This window comes from Lepidochelys kempii, chromosome 1 (genome assembly GCF_965140265.1).
Source record: "Lepidochelys kempii isolate rLepKem1 chromosome 1, rLepKem1.hap2, whole genome shotgun sequence".
In the NCBI taxonomy this organism is placed as follows: Eukaryota; Metazoa; Chordata; order Testudines; family Cheloniidae; genus Lepidochelys; species Lepidochelys kempii.
This window is the reverse complement of record NC_133256.1, coordinates 67,694,079-67,718,565: the sequence shown is the minus strand read 5'-3', so window position 1 is coordinate 67,718,565 and position 24,487 is coordinate 67,694,079. Positions and strand designations below refer to the sequence as shown.

General features: G+C 42.5%; 1 protein-coding gene across 8 annotated transcripts in view; it reads right to left on the bottom strand.

Moving 5' to 3' along the window:
* Positions 1–24,487, bottom strand: part of TDRD3 (tudor domain containing 3) — a 442,979-nt gene that overhangs the window by 273,487 nt on the left and 145,005 nt on the right. For all 8 annotated transcript variants that reach the window (XR_012159207.1, XR_012159206.1, XM_073346158.1 and 5 more), the window contains one exon: positions 18,549–18,709. Coding sequence is in view for 6 of the 8 variants with exons in the window: in XM_073346158.1 (XP_073202259.1) it covers positions 18,549–18,709 (161 nt within the window). In the remaining 2 variants the exon portion in view is untranslated. The remainder of the gene's footprint in view (positions 1–18,548; positions 18,710–24,487) is intronic.

The window sequence follows — 24,487 nt, the reverse complement described above, 5'->3', positions numbered from 1 at the left end:
CTGTGTAAATTTTTGTGCACACAGTGTTTCGCTGTGTGTGTGTGCAGGGTTTAGGATCCGTGTGCGCGCGGGAGGGAACAGTGGTCCCAACGCAGGTTTACCCCGGCACCCCACAGGGGATGGAGTGGGCGGCACCGAGGGGGACATAATGTCTTGCACCACTTGAAGGGCCTCTGGCGGAGATGGCACCTGGAGCTGATGAGGACCTCCACCACTATCCGGGGTAGCCAGCAGGGAACGGGCTGAGTTATACCGCTCGACCTGAGCTGGGGCCCAGGATCCCAAAGGGGGTGAAGAGGCGCCCCAGACAGGGCCTTGGTCCACCTCAGACTTGTTCTTTCCCTTGCAAGAAGCTGGAGACCTTCCTTACCCCATCTTCCTGGGCTTCTTGGCTGAAGCCATGGAAGAAGACCAGTGCTGGCTCATAGATGGTACTGATGGGGCACTACGCACTGAGGTCACAGTGCTCAGCACCAAATCAGAGCACTGCTCTGGCATCGGGGTAAGGGCAGACTTCATCAGGAGTGCCTTCAAGCGAATGTCATGCTCCTTCTTCATCCTGGACTTGAAGGACTTGCAGATTTTGCACTTATCCCTAATGTGACCTTCGCCCAAACACTGTAAACAATTATGTGGATCGCCAATGGGCAGAGGCCTTTTACAGCGATCGCAGGATTTACAGCCTGGGGACCGGGGCATGCCCCATCCCAAGCAAAGTCCCTTTAGGGACCTACTAAGTCTCTAATTTAACAAACAGGTTGAAATAATTAGAGGGAAACTATGTACAGTAATATTTACAAGAGGCAAAAGAGTTAGAACAAATGAAAAAAAACAGCTCTAGCTGAAGCAGCAGCAGTTCCATGCACCATCACTGTGGCAAGAAGGAACTGAGGGTGGACGAGGCCAGCGGCACCGTATATGCCGTGGTATACACACGTCACTCCAGGGAGTGCCAGAGCCAGTCCCCTACAGATACTGCTGAGGGAACAACTTCCAGCACCAGTGCATGTGGCAAGCACTCACACCGAAGTTGAATGGACATGGGCAATCACTCCAAGAAGAGCAATTTAATTCCCTTGCCAACCACCAATCAGCATCCAAGCAGTCAGGTGCAGGTTGTGAGGGTTCACAATAAGTAAATGTCTGTGATTAAACACTGGAATAGGTTTCTAAGGGAGGCTGTGGAGCCCCCATCATTGGAGATGTTTAAGAACAGTTAGACAAATGCTTGTCAGGGTCGTCTAGGTTTAGCTGGTTCAGCCTAAGTGCAGGGGGCTGGGCTAGATCACCTCTGAAAGAGTCTTCTAGCCCTACATTTCTATGATTCTGTGATTCAGAAAAAATACATTTCTGACCTGAGTTATGGGTCACCAAAGAAATAACCTCTGAAGGTCCAAAAAAACAGTGCTGCCTTGGCAAGCATGGGCTATTAAGATCAACTGGTATATCCCTGCTTCAATTTGAAAATCACCTTCAGAATTAAAGGTACAGGTGGGAACACAAAGTAGATTGTTCTTCCACAGGAATAGGAATGCATCCATGATGAAGCCTGGACTGTGGCCCACTCTGGATCAGAACTGATAGCATTTCCTTCTGTTCTGTTTCATGGCGAATAGGTCTACTACTGGGATTTCCCAAGTTTGAAATATCAACATCACCTCTTCAATTTTGAGAAACCACGAGTGGTCTATCCAGAAGGGTCCGCTAAGATGGTTTGCTCAGCAGTTCTGAATTGCAAGCAGGTAGAACACTGAGCATTACTGAAGCAGAAAGTCCTGGCAAAGCTGATTGGATCTGGCACCTCTTCCTCCCTACCCGTTCAAATAAAGCCTGGCCATCATATTTTACTTGAAGACTTGCATCGAACTCTCATTGATGCAGGAAGACCTGACAAACCCAGTATACTGTGAAAAACTACCACTTTTAAGTGTAGGGATAAGTCCTTATCAAATCAAAAGTCCTTGGACTCAGAGATCTAAGTGCACTCCGCAGCCGAATGACAATGCATCCGCGACTAGGTGATGGGAGGTGAGAAGGCAACTCCCTTGCAGATACTGTATGGATCCATCCACCAGTTCAAGGACAGAACTCTTACTGGTAACATGAATAAGCACGTAGGTGCCTTCATTGACAGTGGGTGCCTTGATTGACAATAGACAGACGTCAGTCACCCCTGTTTTCACCTCAGGTGAAGTCTAGCATGTGAATCATGTACATGTGAGCAACCATATGCCCCTAGTGTGTCAGGCAATCTCTTGCAGTAGTCGGAAAGTGAGCCTGAAGAGTGATGTGCAAGTCCAATCACCAATCTTTGAGGGGGTCAACAAGCATGCAGAAAAAGGAGATCCATTGGATATAGTGTATTTAGATTTTCAGAAAGCCTCTGACAAGGTCCCTCACCAAAGGCTCTCAAGCAACATAAGCAGTCATGTGAGAAGAGGGAAAGTTCTCTCATGGATTGGTAACTGGTTAAAAGATAGGAAACAAAGGGTAGGAATAACGGTCAGTTTTCAGAATGGAGAAAGGTAAATAGTGTTGTCCCCCAGGGATCTGTACTTGGCCCAGTTCTATTTAACATATTCACAAACGATCTGGAAAAAGGGGTATAGAGTGAAGTGGCAAAATTTGCAGATGACGCAAAACTACTCAAGATAGTTAAGTCCCAGGCAGACTGCAAAGAGCTATAAAAAGATCTCACAAAACTGGGTGACTGGGCAACAAACTGGCAGATGAAATTTAATGTTGATAAATGCAAATTGGAAAATATAATCCTCACTATCCATATACAATGATGGGGTCTAAATTAGCTGTTACCACTCAAGAAAGAGATCTTGGAATCATTGTGCATAGTTCTCTGAAATCATCCACTCAATGTGCAGAGGCAGTAAAAAAAACAAACAAAATGTTGGGAATCATCAAGAAAGGGATCGATAAGACAGAAAATATCACATTGCCTCTATATAAATCTATGGTACACCCACACCTTGAATATTGCACGCAGATGTGGTCGCCCCATCTCAAAAAAGATGCATTGGAATTGGAAAAGGTTCAGAAAAGGGAAACAAAAATTATTTGGGGTATGGAGGAGAGATTAATAAGACTGGGACTTTTCAGCTTGGAAAAGAGGCGACTAAGGGGGGATATGATAGAGGTCTATAAAATCATGAGTGGTGTAGAAAAAGTAAATAAGGAAGGGTTATTTACTCCTTCTCATAATGCAAGAACAAGGGGCCACCAAATGAAATTAATAGGTAGCAGGTTTAAAACAAACACAAGAAAGTATTTTTTTTTAATGCAACGCACTGTCAACCTCTGGAACTCCTTGCCAAAGGGTGTTGTGAAGGCCAATATTATAACGGGGTTCAAAAGGGAGCTAGATAGATTCATGGACGATAGGTCCACCAACGGCTATTAGCCAGGATGGATAGGAATGGTGTCCCTAGCCTCTGTTTGCCAGAAGCTGGGATTGGGTGACAGGGCATGGATCACTTGATGATAACCGATCTGTTCGTTCCCTTTGGGGCACCTGCCATTGGCCACTGTCAGAGGACAGGATACTGGGCTTGATGGACCTTTGGTCTGACCCAGTAGGGCCATTCTTATGCTCTTATGTTCCAGAATCACTTAGAACCTGGTCTGAGAAAAGTAAGCTGTTGCTGTAGTGGAACCGAGAACCCACCAATAAATTCTCTCTCCTACATGGTGTACAGGACTGACTTGTTTTTGTTGATTAGCAGGCCAAAGATATCAAAAACAGACTGGATTTATCTGATGTTGTCCTCCACATGCTGACTAGAGCAGTCTCAGATCAACCAGTCATCCAGACACAGAAATACCTGAATACTGATTTTTCTGAGGTAAGTATCACTACTGCCATACTTTTTGTGAAAACCCTTGGGGCTGATGACAGGCCAAAGCGGAGGACTGCAAACTAGCAGTGAGCATTTGTGAACCTGAGGAATTATCTGTCACCCAAGAGGACAGCCACATCGCTCAAGTCAACAGGAGCATACTAATCATCAGGATCTAGCGAAGAGATAACGGATGCCAGAGAAACCATGCAAAAAAACCTATCTAGGATAGCCCTCAAGCCACCTCTGGACTTGGGTATGAGGAAACACTAAGAATAAAAACCCCTTTCCCTGATGAAGTGGACGCACCCACTATATGGCTCCTGACTCAAACGGTCTGTTGTGATAATTGGGACTATAAATTTACCTTAATTCTAAAGCTAACTGGACGAAAGTAGGTAAAGGTTCATGAATTTGTTACAATAACCTGTTACATAAAATTGTTTAAGAAAAGATTTGAGAAGGAGACAAACACTGAATTAATTTAAACAGAAAAGGTTGACTGACACTACTCAAGGACTGTGTTAAGATTACGACAGGTACATAAGAATAGTAGGATACTGGAAATCAATGGATGAATAGGGATGCTTCAAAAATTCAGCCTAATTGCTGGGCAAAATAATGAGAGGATGGACCATTCCACTCACCCTTTCTGTAGCTCTTCAAGAGAGGCTTGATGGAGAAAAAAGAAACTTTTTACCATCATGGAAGCTGCAGCAGCAGAACTGTTGGCATAGCAACGGACCTTGATACTCCAGTGGGGATGCATCATTGCTGCACTAGTGAGGACACCAAGCTGATACATGTGAGAGCCTGCTCTGTCTTTCCCTCCTTCTTGTGTTACCCCCTTCTATCCTCCACTACTTTCCTCCTGTCCCCTCTCTCAGATTTTGATCTGATCCTGCAGTAAACTCTACTGCTCAGCACCAGCATGGGGAGATGAGACATCCCATCCAGCTTTGCTCAGCCTGAAATGGACCACTGAAGGAGAGAGATAGGACCGATCTAATCAGATGATGTCCCTGTCCAAGGAAGAGAGCCTGGGGCCAGAGCAACAGCTGTTGTGTCCAACCTACAGTATCCATCCATGACTGACCGGCCACACTGTTATCCTGAGATCAACAACAAAAGCCATATTTCTCCCATCTTCACCATCTCTTCTCCCTGGTGTGTGTGTCTGTTCTGTCTAAAGCAGAAAAGCAACTATCATTCTTGACTCAGAATTGAACAGAACTAACCCTTTTTTCCCCCACTAAGGAGGATTGTTTGGCAGATTAAGAAACAGGCCAATATTCATCTTCTTTACAAAGAAAGTTTGATAGGTTTTAAGTAAGTTAGTTCTGCAATACTCAATTTCAGTTTCATTGAATTTTACCTTTTCTTGATTCCTTTCCTTTTGTGCGTTTTAATCAATAAACTTCTAACCTTTAGCATAAACTTTCTAGTGTGTTGCCGTGGTATTAAGCAGGCTGAGGTCTCCATACACCAAACCTCATATCTTGTTTAACACTGATTAATGTTGGATAGTGATACGGTCATGTAAACACCTTTAACCCTTTGAATCCATATAGTTAATCTAAATTAAACAAGTCTGTATTGTTTGCTTGAGAATAGCCTCAAGAGATTGGTTTCCAAAAAGGGACAGGAAAGTGGTGTGGATAAAAGGGATAAAGAGAAACTGCAGATTGTAACCCAGTCCCACAGTGCTCAGAATTTATCGGTCTATTATGATGATGATCCAAGCACTGAGGAAATAAGACAGCCTGTTTCCAAGCAGGAGTAGGACAGGGAAGATTCTGATGGGTTTCATATACTGACCTCAACCAAAGAGTCAAACAGATGTCTTTGATGTACATGGCTGTTTAGATGAAACTAAGGTGGAAGGAGGAGGTGATCTCCTTCAGAGACTTATGTCTTCTTCTAGCCTGGCCAGGTTGTCTCAGGGGATACGATGACTGCCTCTGCTGATTCTAAGGGTGTTATTATTTCCTGTTTGGAGATGGCAGGTTGATGCCCAAGGACCCGAGAGTATCTCTAGAATCCTTAAGAAAATGTAGAGTCTCACTCATTTTTTCAGAGAAGCGTTTGCTGGACTTCCATAGGTATGCCAGAAGATTGCAAACCATGGGGAACAGTGCATAGTTATCACCGTTGCTACTACCTTTGCTGCTGTGTCAGCCACATGGAGGTCTGCTTGGAAAGCTGTTCGTGCCACCACAGAACACAACTGCCTGGAACTCCTCCTTGACCACCTCCAGCAGTTCATCATGTCCCAGCTGGAGAAATCATACCTAACCAAAAGTGCTTGATGATTGGCTATACCAACTTGTAACGCTGATACTGAAAAATGTTTAATGTCCAAATAAGTCAAACTTAGAGTATTTGTCCTTAGGGGTAGATTTGGAGCAGCCCTGATGAGTTTTTTCATCAACTGCAACAACCACTGAAGATCCTGGGGGGTCAGGTGGAACAATGGAAGGTAAAGGTGAGGGTGTCCACCAAAGAGTCTTTGTTGGTTCCAGTGTATCTTCATTAATTGGCAATGCCACCCTGCCTGGAGTGGAAGTGTGACAGATGTCCACCAATCTGTATGGATTTTCCTGTATTAACTCAAACTGTATGCCCAAGGAATTAGCCACCCTCTTTAGTAGTTCTTGATACATTTTAGAGTCACCAGGAATTGGAGATGAAGATTTGAAAACCAGAGGCACATCCCGGGATGATGAAGATGTATTTAATGTGAGGGAGAGCAGCTTCAGTATGAGTTGGTTGTTCCTGAGGGTCTAGTTGTATACATCTAGCTGCTAAAAAATATATTGCCTCAGCAGCAGTGGTGCTGAGGCTGGTACTGGGATAGATACTGGGCATAGCTGACTCCCTTCTATGCAACACAGACTTTGATAAAACAGGGGAGCCGAATCTCAAACTAGACGGCATACTCCATGGATAACAGTAGGGCCAAAGTGGAACACAGGTGGGCATAGGTGGTCAGTTGTACCGACTCCAAGAAGCCCTGTTTCTGGGTCTACTTCTCTGTGAACATATACAACATACACATAAGCAAGTCTCAAAGGAAGGAGGGGAAGAACCCCAGGAGTTTCTGTAATACAAATGGCAGACATATGAACCAACTTTCAACTCTGATGAAGAGTATCAATACTCCCATGGCATCTGAGGCACAGTACCGGGCTAACTTGTTGGGGATTAAGATCAGGACTAATGAGTAGGCACTGGTACCAGGAATAACATCAGTACTTACAAGTTCTTGGTACCCTGTCATCCTTGAATTTGCATCAGAGACTTCTTCACAGTTGGGACTGAAGAAAGGTTTGGTTGCTAACAGTATGCATCAACTCTGCTGGCAAGATCATAAGAACGGCCATACTGCGTCAGACCAAAGGTCCATCTAGCCCAGTATCCCATCTTCCAACAGTAGCAAATGCCAGGTGCTTCAGAGGAAATGAACAGAACAGGTAATCATCAAGTGATCCATCCCGTCACCCATTTCCAGCTTCTGACAAACAAAGGCTGCCACAAGCATTTGCACCATGGAAATGAGTGGTGCTGAAATGTCCCCATCAATTTAAAGTAGTGGGGAGTCCAGCACCATGAGGTACAAAAGGTCCTTAGCAGTTTCATCTGCCCTTAGTGTGGTCAACATCAAGAGGACTGGTTGCACCAAAGTATGTGGTGGTGTTGAGGTTGGCTATGCAATAGACATCATCCCCAGAGGCCTCACTATCTAGAACCCTCTGACCACAACATAAAACTTCAAATATGCTGAAAAACTAAGGAATCATCTCCTAAACCTCACATACTACAGATGGGAACCACCTCAAACACAAAATCATCACATATTCCCACACACCGGAAGGAAAAAAAAAATCAAGAAAGCTTATCTGGAGATCATGCAAGAAACCCAAAACAATTATAAAAAATACTTGATGATAGTCATCCAACACAAAAATAAAAAGTGGAACCAACTACAACAACTCCATAATCCACAGAACACTACATTTGGGAAAAAACGTAACAGGACCCACCACATGGACACTAATGACACCCCAAAAATCAATTATGAAGACTACCCCTAACTAGAGTTGAATTATCTGCACTCTACGATAGACTGAACTTCTGTCCCAACACTGATACCCCCTAATAGGGCTCCAGCCTGCCATCCTTTGATCCCTAATCCCTTTAGGATCCCTTAAGAAGGAGCAGGGCTACTCAGGTAGAACAGGGGTTTAAAAAGACACATCCTAAGCAACCAGAGGAACTAGTGAACAGCATCAGCAAATGGGAGTTTTGCGAGGGAGTTCTCCAGGTAAATGAGAAGATCCTAGGGGTGAGTTTGTTGTCCATTTGTTTGTTGTTGTGTGCTTTCTGCTTGCCATGTGCCTACTCGATTGAAGGTTTAAGTGTGGTCTGTTTGGGGGACTGCGTGCTGAGCTTAGCGGCCAGCTAGATAAGGCTGAGAGCCTCTGAATGGGGGTCTAGCCTGCCATCCTTTGATCCCTAATCTGTTTAGGATCCCTTAACAAGGAGGAACGGGGGTTTAAAAAGTCAGCTCCGAAGCAACCAGAGGAGCTAGCAAACAGGAGCAGCAAACATGCGAGTTTTGCAAAGGAGTTTAGAGGGGGACCATGAGAGCCAGATACACTTCACATTCTCTAAACTTAGCCAACAAACACCCCCCACTCCACCTAAAAAACTCCACAACCCTGTAAGGGTAAAAATAATGCAGCTAGAAATCCAGTAGTAGAATGGGGGCTATCCAGTTTATTGCACTGAATAGCATATGCGCGCATTCGGTGCAAGCAGCTCATGGCCCTCAGAGACCGAGTACGGGCTCTTGAGACAGAGTGGCTGAACTGGAGGAGCAAAGAGAGGCAGAAAAGTACACAGAGGAGAATTTCCGGCATTTAGTAGAGCAGCCCCCCAGACTGCCACCTCCAGCCTGACAGCCTCTGTGTTGTTGAGGAAAATAAAAGTTTCGGGGAAGGAGAATATCAAACTGGAGCGGAGGGAAATGACCCCATAGTTTGGTCCCTCCTTCCAGATGATGCCATGGTATCCTCTTGCACTGACGATACCCTCCAGGGGAGGGGTCCCCAGTTATTAGCAAAAGATAGGTAACAGCAATGGGGGATTTGATAACTAGAAATATTGATAGTGGATTTGTGATGACCGGGAGAACCACACGGTGAACTGCCTGCAGGGTGTGAAGATTGCAGATCTCTCGAGTCATCTACAAAGACGTATGAGCAGTGCTGGGGAGAAGCTGGTGGCCATGGTATAGGTAGGTACCAATGACATAGGGAAAGGTAGGAGAGAGATCCTGGAGGCCAAATTTAGGCTGCTAGGAAAGAGACTCAAGTCCAACACCTCCACAGTAGCATTCTCTGATATGCTTCCAGTTCCACACACAGGGCCACTTAGACAGGCAGAACTGCCGGGTCTCAATGGGTGGATAAACTAATGGTGTAGGGCGGAGGGATTTAGTTTGCTAGGAACTGAGAAATCTTTTGGGAAAGCAGGAGCCTGAGGAAAGATGGGCTCCACCTACCCAAAATGGAACCAGACTGCTGGCATATAAAATTCAAAAGGTCATAGAGGAGTTTTTAAACTAAGGACTAGGGGAAACCAACCAGTGAGGAGGAACACATGGATCGAACAGACTCATCTCTTATGGGAGGATCTATTAAAGGGATTCTCTATATCCTAGAAACAGGAGAGAACAAAAGTTGATAAAGTACAGATATGAACTGAAGAGAAACGGTCAAATGAAAGAAAGTCCCATTCAATTATATCACAAGAAGGCAGACAACTAAATGTTGACAAATTGTATATGTGCTTATATACAAATGAAAGAAGTCTAAATACTAAGCCGTGTGAACTTGAGTGCCTCGTATTAAATAAGGATATTGATATAATAGGCATCACAGAAATTTGGTGCAATGATGATAATCAATATGACATGGTAATACCATGGAATAAAATATATAGGAATGACAGAGTAGGTCATATTGTTGGGGGAGTGACACTATATTTGTAAGGAAGTATAGAATCAAATATAGTAGAAACCTTAAATGACTCAAACTGTACCACAGAATCTCTATAGACAGAAATCCCATGCTTGAATAATAAGAGTATAGCAGCAGGAATGTACTACTAACTACCTGACCAGCATTGAGATGGTGACTGTGAAATGCTCATAGAGATTAAAGAGGGTACATAAATAGAAAACTCAATAATAATAGGGGATTTCAGCTATCCCCATATTGACTGGGTACAGGTAACCTCAGGACAGGATGCAGAGATAAAATTTCTAGACACCATTGATGACTTGGAGCAGCTAGTCCTAGTACCCATAAAGGGAGAGGCAATTCTTCATTTAATCTTAAATGCTGAATATAGCAAAACCAGTCAGTAATAGCGACCATAATGTAATGAAATTTAACATCCTTGGGGAAGGGGGAATGAAACGTACCAAAGAAGCTCACCACCATAGCATTTAATTTTAAAAAGGGAACACAAAAATGAGGAAGATAGTTAAATGTAAATGAAAAGGATGAGCGTAATACTTGCAAGCTGCATGGAAACTTTTCAAAATCATCATAATAGAGGCACATATTAAATGTATACCCCTAATAAGAAAATAGTAAGAGAGGACCAAAAAAAAGCCACCATGGCTGAACAACAGAGTAAAAGAGATGGTTAGTGACAAAAAGACATCCTTTAAAAATTGGAAGTCAAATCCCACTGAGGAAAATGGAAAGGAACATAAACTCTGGCAAGTCAAGTGTGGAAAATATAATTAGGCAGGCCAAAAAACAACCTGAAGAGTAACTAGCAAAAGACACACAAAAAACCAGCAAAAAATATTTAAATACATCAGCATCAGGGAGTCTGCCAAACAATCAGCTGGAAGATTGAGATGCTATAGGAGCACTCAAGGAAGACAAGCCCATTGAGAAGCTAAGTTAATTACTCCCATCAGTCTTCACTGCAGAGGACGTGAGGGAGATTCTCACACCTGAGTCAGACTTTTTAGGTGACAAATCTGAGGAACTAGCCCAGATAAAGAGAGTCAACAGAGGACGTTTTAGAAAAAAATGATGAATCGAACAGTATTAAGTAGGGCCCTACAAAATTCACTGCCAGCATCAGCATAGAAGGATGGTATGGCATGGTATTTGCCACCCTTACTTCTTCGCTGCTGCCTGCGGAGCTGGGCCCTCATTTAGCAGCCGCCACTCTCTGGCCAACCAGCTCTGAAGGTAGCATTGCAGAAGTAAGGGTGGCAAGGTAAGGTATTGCCACCTTTACTTCTTCACTACTGCTGGCAGGGCACTACCTTCAGAGCTGGGCGCCTGTCCAAGAGCCACCGCTCTCCAGATGTCCAGCTCTGAAGGCAGCACAGAAGTAAGGGTGGCAATATCGTGACTCCCCCACACCCCAAAAAAAATAACCTTGCACCACCCCCCTGCCACACAACTCCCTTTTGGGTCAGGGACCCTCAATTAGAGAAATGCTGGTCTCCTCCATGAGATCTGCATAGTATAGGGTAAAAGCACACAGGAGATCAGATTTCATGGGGGGAGACCAGATTTCACCGTCTGTGATGCGTTTTTTCATGGCCATGAATTTGGTAGGGCCCTAGTAGTAAGTCACCAGGACCAGAAGGTATTCATCCGAGTTCTACAGTAAATCGAACACGAAATTGCAGAACTATAAACTGTAGTACGTAACCTATTACTTAAACCAGCCTCTACACTAGATGACTGGAGGATAGCTAGTGTCACGCTGAGCCTTTAAAAAAAGCTGCAGAGGTGATCCTGACAATTACAGGCTGATAAGCCAACCTTGATACCAAGAAGGGCAACAAAAATTATTAGGGGTGTGGAATAGCTTCCATATGAGGAGAGATTAAAAAGACTGGGACTGTTCAGCTTGAAAAGAAATGGGGAAATGAGGGGGACATGACAGAAGTGTATAAAATCATGAATGGTGTAAGCAAAGTAAATAAGGAAGAGTTATTTACTCCTTCACATAACACAAGACCAGGGTCAGCTGATGAAATTAATAAACAGCAGGTTTAAAACAAACAAAAGGAAGTACTTCTTCACACAACACACAGTCAACCTGTGGAACTCATTGCCAGGGTCAAAACTGTAACTGAGTTAAAAAGAAAATTAGATATATTCATGGAAGATAGGTCCATTAATGGCTATTAACAAATGGTATGGGACGCAACCCTATGCTGTGGAGCCTTTGACTGCCTTCAGAGCTGGGCGCTTGGCTGAGAGTGGATGACAGGTGATGGATCACTTAGTAATTGCCCTGTTTTGTTCATTCCCTTTGAAGCATCTGGCAGGAAGCACTGTCAGAAGACAAGATACAAGGCTAGATGGATCGCTGGTATAAACAAATGCTCAAATGGCCATATTGACTGTTCTTCTAACAAAGGGAGAACTAGAAGAATTCTTTTCCCAACACCGCCTCAAAGAATTCTTCCATGACAAAGATGACACCACCCATGTCCCAACCAACAGTAAGAGAAAAAAGAATCATTTGATTGGATACACCACAGTGGATGAAAACACAGCTGATCATTACATTGATTGCTTCAGGGAGGAAAAAAATCAACTGTGAAATCCTAAGGAAACACCATATCCACCACAATCATTCCACTGCCAAGAGGAATCATAGAATTCATAGAATATCAGGGTTGGAAGGGACCTCAGGAGATCATCTAGTCCAACCCCCTGCTCAAAGCAGGACCAATCCCCAGTTTTTGCCCAAGATCCCTAAATGGCCCCCTCAAGGATTGAACTCACAACCCTTCATTTGGCAGGCCAATGTTTAAACTACTGAGCTATCCCTCCCCCCATAGGACACCTATACAATCCCTGAAATCCAACAACCACTTAAAGATCAAACCAAGGGGACATCATTAGTTCTCAGCCATGATGACTATATCAACAAGGCCAACTGACAATTCTCCTACACCACTTACTATAAAAAAAACTCGAAGACCACGCCACATCACAATTCACCCAAAAATTTCATGATATTGACAAATCCTTTACCATACAACTCTCCAAGAGAAACTCTACAGCCTCATTGCCCATGAGCCCACCCCAGGGACCTTGTTTGTGCTTCCCAAGATACACAAAATAATGGAAACCATCATAATGCCAAACTCATCCATTTCATCCTTACCCATTACAATTTTACATTCAACAACAAACACTTTGTCCAAACCATGGGAACAGACATGGGTATCAGCAGGGCTTCCCAATATGCTAAACTCTGCCTGGCCACTTTGAGGAAGAATTTCTGGACAAATGCACCACAAAACCCATGATTTACCTGAGATACACTGATGGTATTTCATCCTCTGGACTGATAACCTAACCTCCCTCATACATTTCCATCCAACATCAACAACCACCATGCATCCACCAAACTCTCTCTAGAACACTCTGTTACCAGTATTGACTTCCTCAACACCACAATCTGCTTCTGAAGTGGACCCTACAGACAATTAAATACAAGAAACCCACTGATCATCACACTTACCTGCACAGATCCAGTAACTACCCAACATACCAAGAAATTGTTATCCACAGCCAGGCACTCAGATACGACAGTATATGCTCCAAGGAGAAAGTCTGAGACATATGCTTTAATATACTTAAAAGCACCTTTCACCAAACAAGGACATTTCACCAGAGTAGTAGTTCGTACCATGGAATGGGCAGCCCAAATATTCTAAAACTGTCTGGTTCAATACAGGAAAAAATACCCTCCCATCTCACACCCCCAGTTGTCACTTACCACCCCCCATTGGAACTCTTATGGGGTATCATTAAACAACTACAATCCATACTCAATGGGGATCACATCCTGAAAGGAATCTTTTCCAAACCCCATCTTTTGGCCTGCAAACAACCCCCCCAACCTCACTGTCAGAAGGAAGCTCCCCACAGACCAAGATTCACCAACTCCAAACAGCTCCAGCCCCTGCCATAACATCAGACGCAAAACCTGCAGATGTATCTCCACTGCTACAATGATTAACATGCCCCTGCAACATACTTTCAAGATCCCTGGGTCCTACGCATGCCCATCACAATATGCAGTGTACCTCATCCAGTACATTAAAAACCCCAATAACAACTATGTGGGTGAAGCCAAACAATCACTATACCCTTGAATTAACCCTCACAGAAAAATGATAAAATACAAAAAAACCCAATATCACTGTGGGCGAACACTTTTCACAGAACCATCATTCCATATCTGACCTCTTGGTCCTCATCCTCAAAGGAAACCTGCACATCATCTTAAGATGAGGAGCCTGGGTGCTTAAATTAATAACTGTGCTAGACACAAAACACTGCAGATTCAATGAATATATTGGATTGGCTCATTACAACACTCTGTAACCAACTAACCTTCCTTTGTCCTATGACCAAAGAAATATTAACTGCCCACTTCACCTTGAATGGTCTCTTTGCAACAGTATTAACTCCTTATGCTTAAAGAAAAGGAGTACTAGTGGCACCTTAGAGACTAACCAATTTATTTGAGCATAAGCTTTCGTGAGCTACAGCTCACTTCATCGGATGCATTCAGTGGAAAATACAGTGAGATTTATATACACACAGAACATGAAAAAATGGATGTTATCATACACACTGTAAGGAGAGTGATCACTTAAGATGAGCTATTACCAGCAGGAGAGTGCAGGGGGGAGCGGGGACAAAACCTTTTGTAGTGATAATCAAGGTGGGCCATTTCAGGAACGTTTGAGGAACAGTGGGGGGTGGGGGAGGGGGAATAAACATGGGGAAATAGTTTTAGTTTGTGTAATGACACATCCACTCCCAGTCTCTATTCAAGCCTAAGTTAATTGTATCCAGTTTGCAAATTAATTCCAATTCAGCAGTCTCTCGTTGGAGTCTGTTTTTGAAGTCTTTTTGTTGTAATATTGCGACCTTTCGGTCTGTAATCGAGTGACTAGAGAGACTGAAGTGTTCTCCGACTGGTTTATGAATGTTATAATTCTTGACATCTGATTTGTGTCCATTTATTCTTTTACGTAGAGACTGTCCAGTTTGACCAATATACATGGCAGAGGGGCATTGCTGGCACATGATGGCATATATCACATTGGTGGATGTGCAGGTGAACGAGCCTCTGATAGTGTGGCTGATGTTATTAGGCCCTGTCCCCTGAATAGATATGTGGACACAGTTGGCAGCGGGCTTTGTTGCAAGGATAGGTTCCTGGGTTAGTGGTTCTGTTGTGTGGTTGCTGGTGAGTATTTGCTTCAGGTTGGGGGGCTGTCTGTAAGCAAGAACTGGCCTGTCTCCCAAGATTTGTGAGAGTGATGGGTCGTCCTTCAGGATCGGTTGTAGATCCTTGATGATGCATTGGAGAGGTTTTAGTTGGGGGCTGAAGGTGACAGCTAGTGGCGTTCTGTTATTTTCTTTGTTGGGCCTGTCCTGTAGTAAGTGACTTCTGGGTACTCTTCTGGCTCTGTCAATTTGTTTCTTCATTTCAGCAGGTGGGTATTGTACTTGTAAGAATGTTTGATAGAGATCTTGTATGTGTTTGTCTCTGTCTGAGGGGTTGGAACAAATGCGGTTGTATCGTAGTGCTTGGCTGTAGACAATGGATCGTGTGGCGTGGTCTGGGTGAAAGCTGGAGGCATATAGGTAGGAATAGCGGTCAGTAGGTTTCCGGTATATGGTGGTGTTTATGTGACCATCGCTTATTAGCACCGTAGTGTCCAGGAAGTGGATCTCTTGTGTGGACTGGACCAGGCTGAGGTTGATGGTGGGATGGAAATTGTTGAAATCATGGTGGAATTCTTCAAGGGTTTCTTTTCCATGGGTCCAGATGACGAAGATGTCATCAATGTAGCGCAAGTAGAGTTGGGGCATTAGGGGACGAGAGCTGAGGAAGCGTTGTTCTAAGTCAGCCATAAAAATGTTGGTATACTGTGGGGCCATGCGGGTACGCATAGCAGTGCTGCTGATTTCAAGGTATACATTGTCCCCAAATGTGAAATAGTTATGGGTGAGGACAAAGTCACAAAGTTCAGCCACCAGGTTTGCCGTGATATTATCAGGGATATTGTTCCTGACGCTTGTAGTCCATCTTTGTGTGGAATGTTGGTGTCGAGGGCTTCTACATCCATAGTGGCCAGGATGGTGTTTTCAGGAAGATCACCAATGGACTGTAGTTTCCTCAGGAAGTCAGTGGTGTCTCGAAAATAGCTGGGAGTGCTGGGAGTGTAGGGCTTGAGGAGGGAGTCTACATAGCCAGAAATCCTGCTGTGAGGGTGCCAATGCCTTAGATGATGGGGAGCCCAGGATTTCCAGGTTTATGGATCTTGGGTAGCAGATAGAATACCCCAGGTCGGGGTTCCAGGGGTGCATCTGTGCAGATTTGTTCTTGTGCTTTATCAGGGAGTTTCTTGAGCAAATGCTGTAGTTTCTTTTGGTAACCCTCGGTGGGATCAGAGGGTAATGGCTTGTAGAAAGTGGTATTGGAGAGCTGCCGAGCAGCCTCTTGTTCATATTCCGACCTATTCATGATGACGACAGCACCTCCTTTGTCAGCCTTTTTGATTATGATGTCAGAGTTGTTTCTGAGGCTGTGGATGGCATTGTGTTCTGCACGGCTGAGGTTGTGGGGCAAGTGATGCTGCTTTTCCACAATTTCAGCCCGTGCACGTCGGCATGTGTATGATAACACCCATTTTTTCATGTTCTGTGTGTATATAAATCTCCTCACTGTATTTTCCACTGAATGCAACCGATGAAGTGAGCTGTAGCTCACGAAAGCTTATGCTCAAATAAATTGGTTAGTCTCTAAGGTGTCACTAGTACTCCTTTTCTTTTTGCCAATACAGACTAACACGGCTGCTACTCTGAAACCTGTCCTTATGCTTAATCTGTTCCACCTTTTATTTAGCTGCAACACTCTGGAGTGCTTTTCCCAGACCGGAAAAAGAGCTCTGTGTAAGCTCGAAGGCCTGTCTCTTTCACCAACAGAAACTGGTCCAATAAAAGATATTACCCTCACTCACCTTGTCTCTCTAATATCCTGGGACCAACACAGTCACAGCAACAATGCAAAGTGTAGTTGGTGTCAATCTCAATAGTACAAAGAATAGCACCAGGAGCAGACAACTCCAATATGAGCAGATAAGTGAAAGAGAAGAAAGTAAAAAATAAATAAATAAATATCCCAAATGAGACCAAAAAACCTACTCCATATATCTATGAGCTATTAAACAACTATTTACAACAGGAAATACTTCTCTTCAGGGAAAAAAGGTTACATACAAACACCCACAAGATGTTCCAACTACTGACCACAGTCAATAAGAAAGAACCGAAGGGCGGGCAGGGAAGTTCTGGCCTTTATACCCTTGGCTGTGAGCACAAGCAGATGCAGGGGACATGTGCTGGCCCAAAAGATACCACTATGGGAAAAATCTCTGGCTTGCCTTCCTCGAATAAAGAAAAATGTAGAGTTAGGTATGGTTTTGTCAAGGTTGCTAGTGGTACGGCAATTTCCTAATATATCCAACGTTTTCACAGCATGCACTGAGATCTATTTATTAGCACTAACCAGAAAAATGCAATTTATAGTTCAAGTCACTATCCACGACATATGATCTTTTGGAGGGGTGAGGCAGGACTGCATTTCCATCATTCTTGCCCTTTCAATATGAACACCCTATTACTTTTCCTGAAAAATACCATGATCAAAAAGCAGTCACTAGCTAGGCAGCTGATGAACCAGGAACATAACAATATTGTAAGAACGCAATGCAAAAGTGCATGTCCCAAAAACTTTACCCATTTTCCTTTCTCCTACCCCACGGATATTAGTGTCTTGGTCCCTAAGCTTTTCCCCAGAGTCAATCCAAAGCCCTGTTACCCACAGCAGATAAATAAATATCATGTAAAAAAATTGTAAAAAGAGACCCTTATGAAAGTGGGGCCATTTTCATGGGCTATAAAATTAAATCTTTCTGAGCTTCTCTTCTCTCCATGTCTAGTTAAGATTCCACAATTAAAAAGCCTCAAAAAAATACTTCTGATATTCTGGGGAGCAACTTCATCTACTCATCTCTCTCTCTCTCTGCTTTTGATACATTATCAGTATTGCCTCACAGAAACGAACAAAAAGTTACATTCTGACCAAGAATCGTGACCATGTACTCAATCTTTCATTGCTTGGTTTTCTCAAATCTTTTGGCTCTTGTATGCCAACAGCTAATTTTACCTGGGTTGCTTGGTATTTCACTATTTTTCAGGTTTCCTCTTCATCTCAAATTTACCAGACAACTGTCTCTGACTTTTCTATTTATTCTCTATGGAACTTAAACCTAACAATGACAAGGAAAAATGCAAGCTCTCTGGCATAGAAGGAGTAAAGAGCAAAAGCTATGTTATTTTTTGGATAAAAACCAAGAACAGCAAGGGAAGAAAAGGGAAAAAGGCAATGCAGTCAGGAACAAAAAGGACTATTGCATTGTAAGAATTAATTCTGCTTATTTTTTGAGTTATTTTGACAAAATATTTTGCATATTACTGATTTTTCCATTAATCCTATATAATGTTTAAATGTTGCAACAAAGAATTGGTGAAGAAAATTGTTGTTCACCTTATTTTTGACATGTAATTATATTCTATTGCTGTGCAGCTTGTGTGTCCATCAGTCATCTGCAAACGCAGCATTCTGGGAGCAGCTTGAGATTCTTCATTATCCTTTGGTGCAGCAACATTGCGTATTTTTTGTATCTGCAGGACACATGGGCCTTCTAGCTATAAATACAAAATGAAAAAATGCAAAGTGAAAACATGAAAAACTCAATCAAGCTTTTTTTTAAAAAAAACATTGGGATTTTGCTACATGGTGTTGTCTAGCCATACAAACCAAAGCCTATAGGCAAAACACAGCCTAATGGTCTGTAATTCTGAAACTTCATGTTTTAGACTATTATTGTACATAAAATGGATTTGCCGAGAAAAGGCATCCTTCTACGTATGTACTAGCTACAATGCCAATTATCTGAAGGGGATGAAGGGTATTAAAAAAAAAACCAAAAAACGCTATGGAAATATTGTCACTTTCAGATTCTCATGAAGGCCAAACACTAGGATTTGAAAATGCTACACCACAGGTTCCCAAAGCCAGAGTGCAGAAAAGAGAACATCAGCTGGCTTTACAGACCAGCTGGCTTTAAAAGAGCTGTATTCCAGCTAGCTTTGGCAGCTAAACTAGCAACATCGGGTCTTCAAATAGGGGGTTAACATAATGTATGGCCCCCAGAAGACATTAGTGAAATTCACTTAACTAAATTCAGTAAATCCACGTTGTACTAGATATCCCACAGAAATCACCACATTTTGTTTGAATGAGAGTCAGGACAGATTGATACAAATCCAAGTAATTTTAATCGCCAATTTTGATTATGATTTCAATGAGCAAGCAAAAACCTTGCTTTAAATAATTTTTATCTTGTTTTACATTTGTACTTTTTAGTTATTTTCCTAAAAAAAGGTTGGTATAACCACTAAAACATGTTGATTCACAACCAAATATAGCTGTTAGCAACAAAAAAACCCACTAAATTTATTGTAACCCAGAGTATACGTTATAGCTATATACATTTTATTTAAGCAACTATATAACTTAACATACATCTATTCAGATCCTTAATTTTTACATTTTTAGTATGTTAAAAAATTGTAAACAATGTATTTACTGGATGATTTTTTTTTATTCAAGATTTGTGCCAAGCTGTATTAGAATGGACATTGGAATTCAATTAAAAATGCACAAAAACAGCATTTTAAATTTGTTTTTATTAATTAAATAAAATTACCTTGAATGCGCTGGATACATAAGAAAAAAAACTTTTAACAAAATATACCTTGCATTTAAAACTAGGTGATTTATTAAACAAAGAAAGTATTAATTGTAGTTAGTGACTTGAAGGATTGTTTCTGGTCATCATGGCCCAAATTTTCAAAGCTATTTAGGTGCCTAAGGATGCAGATAGATGAGTTAGGCACATAACTTGCTTAGATACTTTAAAAAAAAATCTCCCTAGTCACCTATCTGCATCTTTGGATGCCTAAATACCTTTGATAATCTGCCCCCTGTCTTTCAAGTTCTTAGAATTAGTAGATGTCATCTTCTCCCACTCATTTTTTATTTATAGATTGGAAAAGAAAAACAAACTCTCCTGCTTTTACAACTTGCAGTTAGATTCCAAACTTTAATGAATTACTCCAAATGAAGAAAATATTGTCTCTGTGCCTGCTAGCTAAACTGAAACCAAAAATAATTAAGGCAAAAGCTTTCCTGCAGAACAGAAACTGAAAGTATTACATTTAGAAAAAAAAATCTAAATACCAGCATTCACTCCATTGTAAAAGCTGAAAATAATATAGATACCGAATGCAACATGTGACATTGTAACTTATTTATAAAGCTTGAGTTGACCTGGCAAACAGAGGCTAGGGACCTATCCTCCATGATCATATCCTATGCTCAAGTTATTGGGCTCAATACAGCAATAACTGGACAAAAACTTAATTTAAATGGGAACTGGGGCAATGGTGACGGTAGACAACTCTGACAAGGGACTGGAGTAAGCAGGGAGAAGTGGGACCAACTAGGTGAAGAGACTGGAACTAAAAGCTAGAGCGGGAAGAAACAAGGAGCCTGAGATGGGCATGCAGGAGAGGGACACCTATCTGCATCCTTAGGCACCTAAATAATTTTGAAAATTTGGGCCATGATGACCAGAAATAATCCATCAAGCCACTAACTACAATTACTTTCTTTGTTTAATAAATCACTTAGTTTTAAATGCAAAGGGACAACTGAAATGTGATGGGTTACCCTGGGTGGGAGATTAGGACTGGGTCCCAGGGGAAGGAAGGGGGGGAAAGAGAGCCAGACTGGAAAAGGAGCTGCGAGATAGGGGAACTGAGACTGATTGGAAAAGAACAGTGGGATGAGAAGGCTGAAGAGTGGAGTGTGGGCAGGCAAAGAGAATGGTACTAGGATAGCCAGGGAAGAGGAAGAGACAGGACTGGAACAGGGACAGGACAGAGATGATGAACCTGATGGGGTCAAGTTTGGGAGAATGGGCAGAAGAGCTTGAGCCCACGAGAGCACACTCCCCTCCACAGCCTGGAATGGAACTCAAGATTCTTGAGTCTCGCACCATTCCTCTGCTGTCAACAAAATTTCTGTGAAACCCACTGGCAAACTGTGTGTCTTGTTCCCCTATACTGTTGGTCCACATAGCAGGAGAACAACCTACTTTTGCTACCAGTTATTCCATCAGTAAAGTGGCAGAGGTCTTTGTGATAGAGCTCCAGGTTCCAAGCCATCTGATGAACCAGGATGCTACATCATGAAATTTCTATTTTTATCAGTTTGCTTTCTTTAAAAAAAACAAACTAACTTTTTAGGGCAATTTCCTAGGTTAAAATAGTATCATTAAGGTTGCTAAATGATGTACTCTAAAGTTAGGAAACGCCAGAATTAAGGTCGACTGTGCAACCTTAATTTCACCCCCTTGTATCTATGATTATGATACAGTCTTTAAGTACATGATCACATTCTATATATACACAGACATCCACATATATACGTGTACACACACACACACACACACAGGACCCATGCCTCATTCAGTACACAGGATGAACCTGATCTCGGGATGAATATGGGTTGGGTAGTGAAGGAGGCTGTTGGATCTACGACTCCGTCTCATTTGTTGAGTAAGTTGTGATGTGTACTGAAAGAGGCAGGGGACTGCAGGAAAAGAAAGGACAATCTCATGGTTAAGGCTATTGAATACTGCCCTGAAGAAACAGGTGCTATCCTTTCCTCTGCCACAGCATTCCTACATGATGCTGGGCAAGTCACTTAAACCAAAGTTTTCACAGTTGGTCACTAAGTGCATGTTTCTCATTTTCTGGGTGCCTACTTTGAGACCTCTGAGTCTGATTTACAGAAGGGCTAAGCATTTATAGCTTCAGCTGAAGTCAGTGGGAGCTTTATTTGAACATACAAAGTGCTTTACAATGCTAAAGATCAGGTCCTCGGTGTTTCAAATTGACCACACAAAATTAGTGTACACTTTCGACCTGAAGTTCTCTGTGCCTCTGCTCTCCATTTGTAATATCACCCGCTCAACTCACAGGCCAGACATCAAAATTTAATTAATTAATTGTCTGTAAAGCATTCTGATACTGTATAGAAATTGGATCACAGACTGTAGGATAGGTACTCGCAGGGCATTGCTCACATGGCCAATGATGGTGCTCCCACTGTGGATGTAATCTGTCGACAGAGGAAGCTAGTATGAACATGAGATTCTGATTTTTATTATGTCGACTTTTGGGTGTCAACATCACTTTTGTCGACAAAAATTGGTAGCGTAGACATGGCCTTAGACTTGGAAACCCATCAAAGCAGAAAGAGAGCTGAAGATAGTGCATTTCTGGTAAATGAAAAATTGAAAAAAAACCCCACAATTTCTTCTCTTTTTAAGAAGGCAACAGAGAGCTCTGAGACCCATCATTGAGCTAGAATAGAACTCGTGGATGCATTTGCAAGTGCTAATACACCGTTAAAAAAACCTGATCACCCAAAGCTGCGTGAGTTCATTCAATGGAATGTACAAAATGCCGGTTGCTTACCAAGTGAGAAGCAGCTATGACAGGACTACCTTCCGAAGGTTTTTGCTACACATTTTGAGAAGAAGGAGTCTCAAATTAACCTATTTGAGTCTTTTACAATGATTTCAGATGAGTCCACAGATGAGCAAGACAACTAAACACTGCACGTTCTGTTTGATTTTGTTTCTGAAAAGGCTGAAGATGTACGGACAGAAAAGCTAACAGTGCTTGCCGACTGCATTTGCTGTTAAGTACACTACAGTTCCTCAAGCAATAATTAAAACCGTTTCAAAATATAGTGCAAACTTTGACAAAGTATCTGTTTTCATAAGTGACAATACACAACTTATATGACAATCTTTCAAATCAGTTCTCCAAGGTCTAATGCCAAATGTGGTCCATCTTACATGTAATGCACATCTAATTTCTCGTCAGGGAGCCGTGGAGGTGCGAGTTTGGTAAAGTTGATAAACTGGTCTGCTACATTAAATAGATCTTTTAACACTGCCCTAGCCACATACTTTGATACAGGCAGCACATTGCAAACGTGACTGAAATTGGGGAACAAAAAACTGCACTTCCCCAAGAGCCAGTAATTACTCGTTGGGATTCCTAGTTTGGGGCTGTACAATACTCTGCAGCTCATCTGAAGCACTACGCTGACTTCGTCTCAGAAGAGCTGACACTGACACCAAAAATGCAGGTTTTAACAGAACTGTCAACCCTTCTAAACTATGCTCAGCTGAACGAGGAAGTTCAGTTCGTTGCCATGGACTTAATCGCTTGGTTTGAATCTCAACATGCCACCGTCCACCAAGCGTACAACAAAGCAATGGATGTATTGTTCTGGGCTGAAGCACAGTCAAACGAAAATCACTCTGACAATGCTGAGTTAAATGCCAGCGCTCACCAGGTGAGTTCGTGAATGGCAAAGAAGCTCAGACAACACTCTACTGCTATGGAGAAGAGTCAATCGACGTAGCAAAAACAGCTCAAAAGTTTCAGCAACCTGAAACTTTAGGGTTCCTAAAAGCAGTGTGTATTTCTCACCCTGCACAAATGCACCTGTTGATGTCGGATTTAACCTTGCTTAATGCAAATCCTGGCTCTGATAAGAATTGTAGGTTGGAAATGCTTGCTTACAAAAACATTATGAAAGAAGAGGACTGTAGTTTGTCTGTGCTACAGTTTTGGAACTCAGTGGAAGGCAGAATCCCACATCTTGCAAGTTTAGCTCAGTGCTATCTGACAATTCCAACCAACTCCATGGATGCAGAGACAGCAGTGTCTAAACACAGACAGCTGTTTTCAGCACAGAGACAGGGAATGAAGACAGACACGGTTGCTGCATGCTCCATGCTGACATTCAATTAATGACATTTGAAACCAGAACTTTTTTCCCCCCACTTGTTTCTCATAGAATCATAGAAGATTAGGGTTGGAAGAGATCTCAGGAGGTCATCTAATCCAATTAGGGTGACCAGACAGCAAGTGTAAAAAATCAGGACGGGGGGGAGGGGTAATAAGTGCCTATATAAGAAAAAGCCCCAAAAATAGGGACTATCACTATAAAATCAGGACATCTGATCACCCTAACTCCAACCCCCTCCTCAAAGTTTTTGTTAACTTAAGGCTGTGGTTCTCAAGTTTGAGGCTATCAATTGAAATCACTACATTACAAAACTCAGATGCTCCTACTTGCCAATCAGGGAGTTGAGCCCTGAGTGTTATTTGCTGCTAAGTGTCAATCAATAAACCCTGTCAAGTTCACATAAACTTTATTTATTTTATTGAAACAAGCTAATAATTGCATCTGGAAGGGGGGTGCACCCTGTAGAGTCACCCCTCCCCCTGCGGAGCGACGGGGGCAAGAAGTGGGAAGGAAGGGTGCAGAGC